At 38.7% G+C, this 12536-nt stretch overlaps 1 protein-coding gene across 9 annotated transcripts in view; it reads right to left on the reverse strand.

Annotated features, from left to right (window-relative positions):
- CTBP1 (C-terminal binding protein 1) overlaps positions 1-12536 on the reverse strand; it is a 413413-nt gene that overhangs the window by 81326 nt on the left and 319551 nt on the right. Inside the window, exon 1 of one of the 9 annotated variants that reach the window (XM_074992300.1) lies at positions 9043-9234. The exons of 5 other annotated variants lie outside the window; for them this stretch is intronic. In XM_074992300.1, coding sequence (XP_074848401.1) covers positions 9043-9082 — 40 coding nt within the window. In that variant the 5' untranslated portion in view covers positions 9083-9234. Of the gene's footprint in view, positions 1-9042; positions 9235-12536 lie in introns of those variants that run through there. 3 more of the 9 variants (XM_074992301.1, XM_074992307.1, XM_074992304.1) reach the window with 3 other exon arrangements.

Here is a 12536-nt window from a genome sequence, read left to right on the forward strand (position 1 = left end):
TAATTAAGTAAATACAACACTTGCCTAGAGCTACACAATTTAATCAATCACAAAAAAATCACCAGGCATTGATACTGCATTTGAGAACATTTTCCAAATGCACATTTGGGAAGAAAGCAACTTGGCTAATTTTAAAGCCCTATACCTAGATTAAAAAAAAAAACAAAAAACAAAAAAACAAACAAACCATGGTCAAAGAGCCAAAGTATGTTTAAGGACCAGTAGCACAGGTACTGGTACAGGTTTCACAAATACTGTGCCCTCTTTCCATTTTGTCTTATGTGCTTCTTTCTTCATGCTTCACATTTAGTGAACATGAGAGAGACTGTCCCTCTCCAACAAACGAAACAGTACTTTTCCTAACAGAGCCACACAGCTGAGTGCATTGAAAGAGATGGATTAAGAGGCTTAATTGAGGCCAAGAGAGATGACACTACCGATGTTACTGAACAAAACGTGAAGCAGTCTGATGTTTACGGTATTTTAGACATTAATCCCTTCCAGCTGTCCATTTCCAATGCAGTGTAATATTTACATTAATTATTTTCATCTATAAGAAAGCCAGACCAGTCAGTGGTTTAGTAATCTCTGTATCATCCCCAATTCTGAACCTGAAGAAAGAAGCCAGCTCCTCAAATTTATCGCTAAATGACCAAATTCATCCTCGGTGTAATTTCAGCAAAGGCAGTGGAGTTACGTCTCAGATGATGCTGATTTAGCTAGGAAAAGTGAAGATATGACACCTTTTTATTGCCTCACAAAGGCCAATAACTAGGTTCCTCAAGCACCTCCATCAACTGAACAAGCAGAGCAAGCAGCTAGGTTTACATCTTGGACGGTAGCAGGATGATCACGTGGTGAAGGGAGTTAAAAATGGTGCAGGGGGGACAGGGAGCTGGTTTAGAAGAAGCAAAGAATATTTAGGGTTGAAAGGAACTCCACCTAGACACAAGGCGCTCAAAATGCACTCCTTGAACACTGAGATACAGGGACAAAGTCTGTTCAGAGGTCGAACAAGGAGAAACAACAAGCATCACCAACAGTGAACAGCAACCTATTATGAAAGTTTCAAAAATCTTTCAATACTGTGGGAAACTAAAACTCCCCCGCGGTAACCTCGTCATAGCTAATTTGTGATTTCCTGTACACACAGTATTAACAGCACAATAGAGCATCTATCATGAGCCTCCTCCAAGAATTCAAAAAAGCAACATATTCTTTTCATCTAGACACTGGAGCCTCAATACAATCTGCTGTACACAATGAAAAGGTTATTTCTTAGATGTTGCTTTGGCAAATCTTCCATCTAGTTGCATCACATCCAATGCCTGCATAGAATAAGCAGCAGTGGCGTTTCGGAAGTCAAACTTCAAGCAACAAAGCTCAGCAAGGAGAAGTTACAGAACAGGAGAGGGCTCACACTGGTTTTACTCAAACAGTTTAAAAAAGTTACTGAAAATGTTAGGATCCTACGCTTTGGACCACGTTTTTGTAAAAACATTTAAATGCATATGAAATATTTAAACAATAATATATTAGATTGCACAATAATTCTTTACTTTTCTGTAGTGCATGACAAACAAACATACTAACCCATAAAACACTTTCAAACAATGGCTATCAAAGTGGAACAAAGTTCACTATAAAACAATTTAGGGTAGGCCGTAAAGACTACGTAAGGGGTAATTTTAGATTGGCAGAATATAATTTCCTGAGTTAGAATTTAGATAGAACTATAGGGCTAACACTCCAAATATAAAATACCACGAGATGGTAGGCCAAGATCTTAATTTTATAAGACTTTTTGGTAAGAGAGAGAATGGTGCAGCTAGAATATTCAAACCAGAATAGGAAATGCAGAGATGCATTATTAGATTGCTATCAACCAGTGAAATAACTTCTTTCAGTCCTGCTCATTTGATTAACAGAAAAATCAACATGAGAAAAGCTATGATACACATTAGTTCTACTCAGCAAGGTACAAGCAGCACATAAAAATATTCAACAGATCACAAATGTGAAAGTGCTCCTTGGTGAAAATGAACAGTTTAACAGATCTGGTAGAAAAAAACAATTTAAAAGTTTGGTGGCTGGCTTGGAGTTATCGCTACAAAACAGTTTTGTCCAGCATGACTCTGCAAAAATTAAATGCTATGTACTGAACGAGGAGTGCACATCTAATGAAATCTGACTCACTTGGGAACTCTGCTGAAGTGCTGTACGCCGCAGTTTCAGGTGGAAGACGTTTTCTTTTTTTCATTTTGAAATTGTTGCCCTGGGAATGTGTAAAGGCACATGGGTATTTTTGTACCACTCATCTTAAGAATGCGGGGCCAGTTCTGAAAATTCATGTTCAGGCAAAACTCCCTTGGAAGCCAACACAAATTTGGCCTGGGACCAGCAAGAAAGAACATTTGGATCTGGACCAATAGCAACGCTGTCACTGGCACCGCCCCTCACAGCACCCTATGACTCTAAGGGGAGTCACACAAAGTGCAATGTGAGGAAATGCTGCCTCAGGCAACGTTCACTTTCAGCAAATTCTCCTGTGGATCAGCCACAATCTGTCTGGAGAATGTATTTTTTTAGCGTGCTCCTTTCCTGGTTCACTTGCTCAAAATCTGACTCACCCTCACGGCAGAGGGACGTTTTGCAAAGTGAGGAAAAGTAGCAACATATATACCCAGGGATGGAAACTTTCTGCACAGCTGCTTCTCTTCTGTGCCTGGCCCCACCTGACATGTTTTTACATTTTCTTCTCTGAACACCAGACACAGCCTGTGCGGTGGTTGCTAGCAAGGCCACAGCTTGCTTGCTCGTTGCGTCTTCCCTTCCAATTTAAGGGCAAGATTATGTATGGCCTCTGGACAAATGCACAATGTGGAGAAGAGCCTGCAAGCACCACTGTTCCTTCGTGCCTACTTCATAACGCGAGGCAAACTAGCACTTTAACTCAGAGAGTCCATGCAGCATCAGCGTAACTGTTGACACCAGCCGCTCAAAGAGAGGCCATTTCTGTGCTGGCCTACTGCAGAGAGCAATGGAATGTGCACCTCCTTTGAAGACCAGGACACAGTAGTGGTCACATGCTCATGTGGCTGTATGCTGAATTAGGCCCAATGCCTCCAGAAGCACCTACCAGGGTGGTGTGCACCCCTGAAATAAATACCACCTTTTGTCCAGAATCTCTAAATAAATATTGGGACTCTTTAGGAAGCCTGTTACTGTCATCCCACAACAATAAAAACTGGATTATGCACAGAACTGTGGAATCCTGCGCGAGTAAAGCAAGAAATGTTATCTCGGGCAAGTCACTTAATAAACGCTTCCAGTAAGTAACTTCCTCTCCACCCTTCGTGCCCCCCTCCCCGCCCATGCTGATCTGTCAGTTTTCATTTCATTTTTTTGTTTTCTATATTTTTTGTTTTCCCTGTTATATGTTGGTGGTGCCAGTTCATTTTCAGCACTATCTCCAAATCCAAAGAAGTGGGTCTGCCCCACAAAAGCTCATCATCTAATAAATTATTTTGTTAGTCTTTAACGGGCTACATGCCTGCTTTTTTATTTCCTGCACTTTGTACTGTCACATCCAAACCCCCTCCCCCACATGAAAGATATGGAAAAAACGTATTAATAAATGACTTCTCAGAATAAATTCTGTGACAGGCACAGAGTCAGAAAGCATGAACAACCTTCATTCCACACCTATGTAACTTTGCCAGGAGTGATATAACAAGTTGAAAATTATTTCAGTCCCAAGGAGAGACCCTGTGCTGATAGCTATTTTAAAAGAATAAAATGCAGTCAATAAAATATCTAAAACTACATGTAATTACATAATCGCATACCTTAACTTATGTGTAAACACTTAAAAAAAACAGAAGCAAATCCATACCCCTGGTATGAGAGAAGTAAATTTCCTTTGGGAAAATTCAAGTTTAAAACCATTGTAAATGTCAGTGCTCCAAGCCAAGGTTAGTCTAATGAATATTTTTGGTAAAAGAATGAGATTAAGTACTGAATACTTGATTCTGGTTTTTTTTAAGCCTTCCCACTATGAATTGTAGTCCTCTCAATCCTTGGTGCTTCATATCATAGTCACCATCTTTCCAGCTAAGGATGATTGGATTAAGATTCCAAAGTCTATGAAGGAAAGAAGTCACAAGGGAACAAAAGCACATATTTCCACTTCTCCTTCAAGAGACCTTTTGTTTTAGGCTATTGCTTGCTCAAGGCAGTAACATTTTCCTTGTGAAGTATCAGTAACGTGCATCAAAATATGGGAAGCACTAGATACTCAATTGGAAAAAAAATATATCTATTAGACACCAAGTGAATAATTATCAATTCAAATTATACAGGAAACATGTTTCATAAGGGAGACAGAGGAGTTTATAGTTTGCTTCAAAAATAAATTATTGATCTATTATAGTAAATGTATGTTTCACACAACAAAAAATTCCTTTTACATAAATTCTTGGAAAAAATATGGTAGGTTTTTTATAAAGAGGGATTTATGTATATTTTCATTTCTTTACCTTACTAGTTACCCTATTTCCTTTATAATAAGAGTCACCTTTTCAGTAAATGATGCTTATGGTGGCAAAGACCTCATCACACCTTAATGGCCCAATGTCGCAAAAGGAACTGAATCTGCTCCTTCCAAATACTCCATTTGCAGGGGCCAATTTAACAGCTCCATGCAAATTCTCACTCAGACTGTGAAGTTTAGGCTGGGCTGGGGCAGGTGCACAGTCCAGCTAATCTCTGCAGTAACTCACAGAGGAAAAGACAGTGCAAATTAGAGGAGCCCTGGGGCTGTTTTAAATTGTGCCAGGGACTGGTCAGGCTATTGGCCAGGACCAGAATTTGGGAAGCTCAGAAATGATTTACCCAAATAAAGTTCAGTAAAGCAGTACGAAAAGACCCCAGCTGTGGAACCTTACACACCCCTAAGCCTAGGGGCACAGCACAAGCTTTAGCTTCCAACCTGCTCACTGTCTGAAACTTCCTTAGCTTTGCTCCCATCAGATACGTCATCGCAATGTTGTATATCACATTGTAGCAGGAGATGGTCATGGTCCCCTAATTCACTCCCTGCAAATTAGTCACTCAAGGGTGGGATGTGAATATTTTGGAATCAAAAGAAATTCAGATCAAAAGATTACTACTAGAACTTAAGGAAAAAAAACAGAACCAAGCCACAAACAACCAATAGTGTCCTAATCTTACTTTAAATAGCTAATTATGTTAGTGGGACACAGTTCATGTGTTTCGGCAATCTGAAAATGGCTGATTTTGTAATTACACACAAAGAATGTCTTCTACACATTTCTAGGGGGACTACACAAAAATCAGCTTAACTTGCCATCTTTGTTTTCAAGCTGGCAAGAGAAGAGAGAATTGCGAAAGTAAACAAAAAGCACTCTGAAGACTAAAAATATAATTTATTAGGTGGTGAGCTTTTGTGGGACAGACCCACTTCTTCAGACCATAGCCATACCAGAACAGACTCAATATTTAAAGCACAGAGAACCAAAAATTGTTAAAAAGGTGGACACATCATGAAAAGTGTCTCCCTATTGGTTCTCTATGCGTTAAATATTGAGTCTGTTCTGGTATGGCTATGGTCTGAAGAAGTAGGTCTGTCCCATGAAAGCTCACCACCTAATAAATTATTTTGTTAGTCTTTAAAGTGCTACTGGACTGCCTTTTTGTTTTGATAGAATATACACTAACAAGGCTACCTCTCCGTGAAAGTAAACGTGAGCTTTCTCTTACTGTCAATGATATGTGCTCTAGACGCTCTCACCTCTACAGGCTGGATATAGTTAACAGAATTTGTGTATTAATATATGGTTGGGAGATAGAGGTCTGTCCTATAATTTTTATCCTAATCTTATACTTTTGGCCACCTTTTACTCAATGTCACTCCATCCCAACTTTCTCACTACATGAATAATTACTGGGGCCCGGCAGCTAGGGCAGCCTTAGATAAAACTGCAATGCTGCTATGGGATTTGAAAGCCTGACATGCTGTAGCCCAGAGAATAAGAGTATCACTTCATCACAGTTTCCAGCTGGCCCTAGAAGCAAGAGCCCTAATATTGCTCTTGAATCTGTGTCTCTAATAGCCACCCACCCAGAGTTTCTTAAAGAAACACAGCTATTACTATTAACAGTGGGTAAGAAAGACAAAATGGAAACTAGCAACCGTATCCCTAAATATTCAGAGAGCTTTGAATGAACAGGACATCCTTGTGTGTTTTTTCTTATATATGACCAAAGTAAGTGTCTTACCATATACTCACTGGTCATTCAAAATATCTAATTAATATTTCATTCCCGTAACAGTGATATGAATACACATTTTAGCAAAACACTGCAGTTTTCCCCAAGAGTACAATCTTAGCTAATTGTCTCATTGCTGTAGATGTTCTCAATTGGAAGAGATGGGTTGAAACCATCCTTAAGAATCCATATGAAAACAACATAGTTACAGTCTTCTTCTAATCTCTTGAATGAGATTTTTGAGCTAACTACTGTGGCTACTGCATTCACTTTATCAATAAAGCTACAATTCTAACTAAGAAATACAGAGATTAACATGCTAATACATAAGGCATTCTGACTACGGAGCAGCTACAATTACTTGATGATGCAAACGCTGAAGTTTAAAAAAAAAGAAAAAACAAACGGGTAAAAGTCAAATAAACTGGCATAGATAAAGACAGTCTGCGTTTAATTTGTATTGGGGCACCAGAGCACATATGGCAGGTCACATCTCCAACTATTCTAAGATGACCTGTAAGAGACACATTTGCATGTACACAATGTTTGTGTGCTGCAGCTACCCCAATCTATACACCACAAGCCTAAATTTAACAGTCTACTAAACAAAGTTTATTTCAAAATAGTAGCTTCAGTTACTGAACTATGGTAGTAAGTTTGACTATCATTCCAGCATTTATTTTTAAATATGCCAACATAAATATGCCAACATATTCACCAAAACACAAGTCGACTAAACTACAGTAGAGTCCGAGGATTTTATTAAAAGAGGCACAAACAACAAACTCCATACATTGAGCCAAATCATGCTTCCTGTTCCACCAGTGGAAATTCAATTAGTTCTATTGGTGTCACTCAAGATTCATACAAGTACAAATCAGAGAAGTTTCTAGCACCTGACTTTATTTCTATTTGTATATGGATTGTAACTTCTGCATAAACATCAAGCATGTTACTTAGAACTGGAAAGGTCAGGCAATATCTTTCAGTGCAGAAGTTAATACCAAAGAGGTAGCTTCTGTCTGGATAGACAAAGTAATATTCAGAAAAAAAAACCAAAATAATATTCAGAAAAAAAAATCAAGAAAATACACTGGTGTAATTTTGTTGCCATAGGGAATAGAGTCAATAAAAATCAATATTATTATAAATAGCAAAATTAGTGTTCCTAATTTTATGCAGATAGTATGAGGAGGTTTGCAGTAAGGCCCAAATATGCCAATGAATTAGCTAAAAATACAGATCAAGCAGCTATATTCTGAAAATGTTCCCTTTATCAGTGTAACTTCCACTAATTAAAACTTATTTTACCCTACTTTTATTATTTACTAGATAAGTGAAGGTATTCAGCAGATACATTTAAGGAGCTGATCTTTCCATCAAACAGCAATGCATTATATCTGACTTATATTTATTAGTATTTTCTGGTTCCCCTTCTAAAGAAAATATAATAATGAGATTGAAATTTTAATACACAGACCTGAATGCTTACAAAGGGACTAGAATGCCAAATAAACACTTACATTTTCTGAGATCCACGGAAAGGACCCTCTGTGAGGCATCAGAATCTCACACGTACATCCCAAATACTGTAATTTATTTTAATTCACTCAAAAAAAGTACACTGTTCACTCTCGTCCTATTAAGTCCCATTAATTTAAATGAGGCTAAAAGGATGATTACCTCGTGGCTGTTCCACCAAGGACTAAAAGCAAACATTCTTCTTAATAAGGGCAAGAGTTGTTAATGTACAGTGATGTTCAATTTTTTTAATTTAAGCCACAACAGGTGAAATTTTTAAGAGAACTACTGGTAATGCCTACGGACACATACATTGTGTCAGCCTAACAAGAAGCAAAGGCAGCCATCTGATTTGAAAAATACATTAAAAAATAAAGAAACACAATAGGTGAATCTATACAGCAAATTAAGTTGTTTTGGTTGTATAAATTTCTCTTTGGGAATCACTTCCTATTGGAGTCTATATTTTGTTGCTGCTAATTTAACCTGCATATGTCATTTTTCCAATTAACTGAAGAATTTTAAGCAGGCGATTTGAGGCAAATACTGTAAAATCAACCCCATGCAGATTATCCATCTTTACCTTCAACAGCAGCAGCAATCCATACGTGCATTTGCTAGCAATTTTATTTAAAAAAGGAACTCAAATTTGCCTTACCATTCAAATAAATAACCTGTCCACGGACTTTGCACAGTCACTTCAACATGCAGGCCATAAACAGTTTTTTTTTAAACAGTACTAACATGCTTTAACTTCCTGTTTATTAAAAAAAAATCAACACAGCTTTGTCTACATGGCTTTTGATTACAGTTAAAAACCACGACTGTTCAGCTCTTGAGAGCGTGCATGGAGGGGGAAAAAAAAGAATTTAAATCTTGGCTGTAGCCTAATGGCTATTTTAAGTGCAGAATATTTTTAAAGGGTGAAACAGATCAATAGCCAAGTTCGAGTCCCTTAACTCAGCTCCACCGAGTCTGTTGTTGAGGATTTTATTTTTTCCCCCTTAAATCGATCTATTCCAGCAGTTACTAGGCAAAGTTGCTCGGCAGACAATGTCTGGCCACATCCCCACCTCTGATTACCAATATTCGCCAACCAGTGTGGATTTAAAAAAGCCCTGACACACACACACACAAAGCAGGCAGCGGCGGGGGAGGGGACAGAGCACACACATCCATCCCCGTCTCTTTACAGCTAGCTCGCAGAGAGAGAGAGAGTGAAATCGTTACCTAGAGGCAAGCCCTTGTTTAGCAAGTGAGAGCTTCCCATGGAGGTGGCTGTCCAGGCTCTACCCAGAGAACTTCAGTCCAGTGTTCCCCCCAGAAATCCTAAGCATATGGCGGCTACTTCTGTTTCCCCCCGAAGTAACACCCGGGGACCCACACGCCCAGACACACACACCCAGGCGGAGCGCGGCTGTCTCTGAACGTGGGAGAGGCACCGCGGGCGGAGCTCCGCTCAGACCAAACTAATCTCTCGTTTGCAAGCACGGAAGAGCCACCAAAAAGCAAACGGGAGGGAGGGAGAAAGAAAGCAGATGCGGTTTAGCGCTCCTCTGCCTCCGGCCGTCTCCGAGCTCAGCAACTAGGAAAGATGTAACTACACACACACACGTTTTCCCACGTCTTATTAGCATCAGAAAGAAAAACACAGACAGACACACACACCCCCACACCACCTTTTCCCATTTCTTATTAGCTGCAGAAAATACACACACACGTTTTCCCTCATTAGCAGCAGGAAAAAAAACTCACAAACACACACCACGTTTTCCCATGTCTTATTATCAGCAGAAACAAAACCACACACACACCCCTGTATTTACTTTTATAACTTAGCCAAACACTGAGTTATTTTGCTTTTTTTAAGCAACCATAATGTTCGAAAAGCTTTACCACAGAAATTCTTAAACTTTTAAAGAACACGGAACACCAAACAATAATATTTTTCTGCGCAACACATCTGAAAATTTTCTTCAAAAAAAAATTATCATCAAACCAGAGGAAAAAAAATCTTACCAAAACCAAACAGCCAAATTTACAGAAAAAAAAACAATACAAAGTAATGTAATCAAGTATTGTGGCAATGAAGAAGTAATAATGTATCTGGTTTTAATAACAGAAAATAGAGACCATCAGTGTATGATGTCAAAAAAGCATCAGAGGCTTAGGACACACCTGCGAGTTGCTCCCACAACACCAGAGTTCTGCGGAGTATAGTTTAAGAAACACAACTTTACAGCAACTGTATGATGTGTTTTCTCTTTAGACCCACAGAACAAATTCTGATCAATGCCTTATCATAGTCTTACATATTCTTAAACAATTTGGTTGATGATCCATCTCCTCTTACACATAAAGGACAATTTAAAAATAAATAATTTCTTATTTTCTAAGGGCCCCACACTAATAACAAATAAGAACAAACGTATCTCAGTTTACAAACCCCTCTCAATGGCTCACACTGTAAATAACTAGGGCCCAGGTCTGCTTTCAATCACACTGGGGGTCTGGGAAGAGGGTGAGCTTCAGCTGACTAAACTGGAAATTGCACCGGTGTAAGTGAGGGCAGATGGACAATAAAAAGTTTCTTATGAGACAAATCCTGCAATTTTTCACGATCAAGCACACTCCCATAGATTTCCATTACTTCTAAAATGTCCACTTGATCACCGTGCTTTGCATGTCCCCCATCTGTGTCTTGTCCACATACAACATGAGCCAGACATCTGGAGATCCTGGCTCTTCAACTCAAGCATTATGAATTTATTTTCGTGCTACCTTAGTGAGATGAAGTGTTATTATCCCCATTTTTACAGATGGGAAATAGAGATTAAAGTAAAAAGCATCCATTAACTTTCGCGCTTGGTTTGAGACACTAGCATAGCACTTTAAGAGTTCAAAGTACAGCTCCCACAGATTATTTGGCCTCTCAGAAACAGCTGAACCATTCTGATTCCCCGCCCCTTTCAAAAATGGCTGTGGCAGACATTTGCCACGTAAAATTTCAGCCCAAATGGTTAGAATTTGACAAACTTATAAGCAACTGAAAACAGGGTCTTATAACCAAAACTGTCAGGGGACCTTAATAACAAGCCATACTACCAGCCATGACTTTCATAATAATGATGTCAGAAGTTAGTGGTGGCTATAGGGCACTGCAGAGGCACAGTGCTTCTGGAAAGAATCTTGAGGGTGCACATCTTGGAAGAGTTGAATGAATTATCCACCATGTGAAATAATCAAGCAGAAACTTTAGTAGCTGGAACTTATAGAATTACACAGAGTTAGCTGTGTTACTGTCTATTGTCACAAAACCAAAACAGTCATGTAAGGTGGGTCTGCCTCACGAAAGCTCATCACCTAATAAATTATTTTCTTAGTCTTTCAAATGCTGCTTGACTGCTTTTCTGTTTTACAGAATTACATTCCCATCAAATAAGGGGCAGGGGAATGATACACACACAATAAATTTGACCCCCCTGACCTATATATCTTATTATATCTATTACAACAATATGCAATATCTTGCCAATATTTTGGATCACAAATTAATCTAGTGTATACATTAGGCAAGGGGGTTTTTCCTATTTTAAATTTACTTCCACTGTTAATTATTAAAGTTTCAAGAAAATATAAAGGGCTCCACTAACGCACAGATAAAATGATAAACTTGTGATTAAAACTGTCCAAAATGTTCATCACATCTTCTTTATTATATATTAAAATATACCTAAAGAAAGAAAATATTACCAATTAAATAATTTGCTCTTGAAAGAAGCTTAGGAGGAGGATGGAAAACTAAAGATTTTGTGAAGAGCTACTGCCTGGCTGGGTCAGCTGACTTGCATAATGCAGTACACACTAAACTGTATGTGGAAAGGATCTATGAAGAATACAATTAACTCCCGTAATGGCCGTGCACTTGCAGGCCTAATCATTTACTTGGGGTGGAACTGTAATCATGGATCTGATTAATAAATAGCTAGTACCTTTTCTGGAATCCTTCTTTTTTTCTGCCTATAAGACGGAGAGCAGAGTCTATTATATTAATCTTTTTACAAACTTTAATTACATTATCATTTAGCACAGAGTTCAAAATGTTTAATGTTTCAGCCAGGAACCACACAGAAATGGATTTTCTTTTCTTTTAACACAAGAGTCTGACAACTGAAAAGTGACCATGTTATCACTTTCCAAAAATAACCCACTCGGTTTGTATCTGCAGTACACAGCACCGAAAACAAGCTTCACAGACCAGTTTCCGGAGTAGTTAATTATTTTCCCCTTTGATGTGTGTGCAGGCACAAACAAAAAAAACAAAACAAAACTGATGTTACCTACTTGCTACCCTACATTTTAAGGTTATGGAAAAGAGGAGAAAAGTGTGGCAGGATTTGATTGGCTTAAAATACAACTTCACTTGTAGTCAGTATTCCCTCTAATTTTTTCCATCTATGGGACAACTGGTCAGAATAAATTTTGTTATGTGCACTGAATCATGTAAGGTGTGCACCACCAATAGAACCATGCACTGCCAGGTATGGGTGCTCTACTAATTAGCTGGTGGCACCTGAATCTCTGCTGGAAAGCCACTCAAGTGCTCAACTTACAGAGAATGCTGCTTGTTCTGTGAGCATGCTTGTACACACACACACACACACACACACACACAGAATCTTTCTATCTTTCAAGTTAGGGTCTGATGCTCCTCCCACTGACAT

Source organism: Carettochelys insculpta, chromosome 4 (genome assembly GCF_033958435.1).
Source record: "Carettochelys insculpta isolate YL-2023 chromosome 4, ASM3395843v1, whole genome shotgun sequence".
In the NCBI taxonomy this organism is placed as follows: domain Eukaryota; kingdom Metazoa; phylum Chordata; order Testudines; family Carettochelyidae; genus Carettochelys; species Carettochelys insculpta.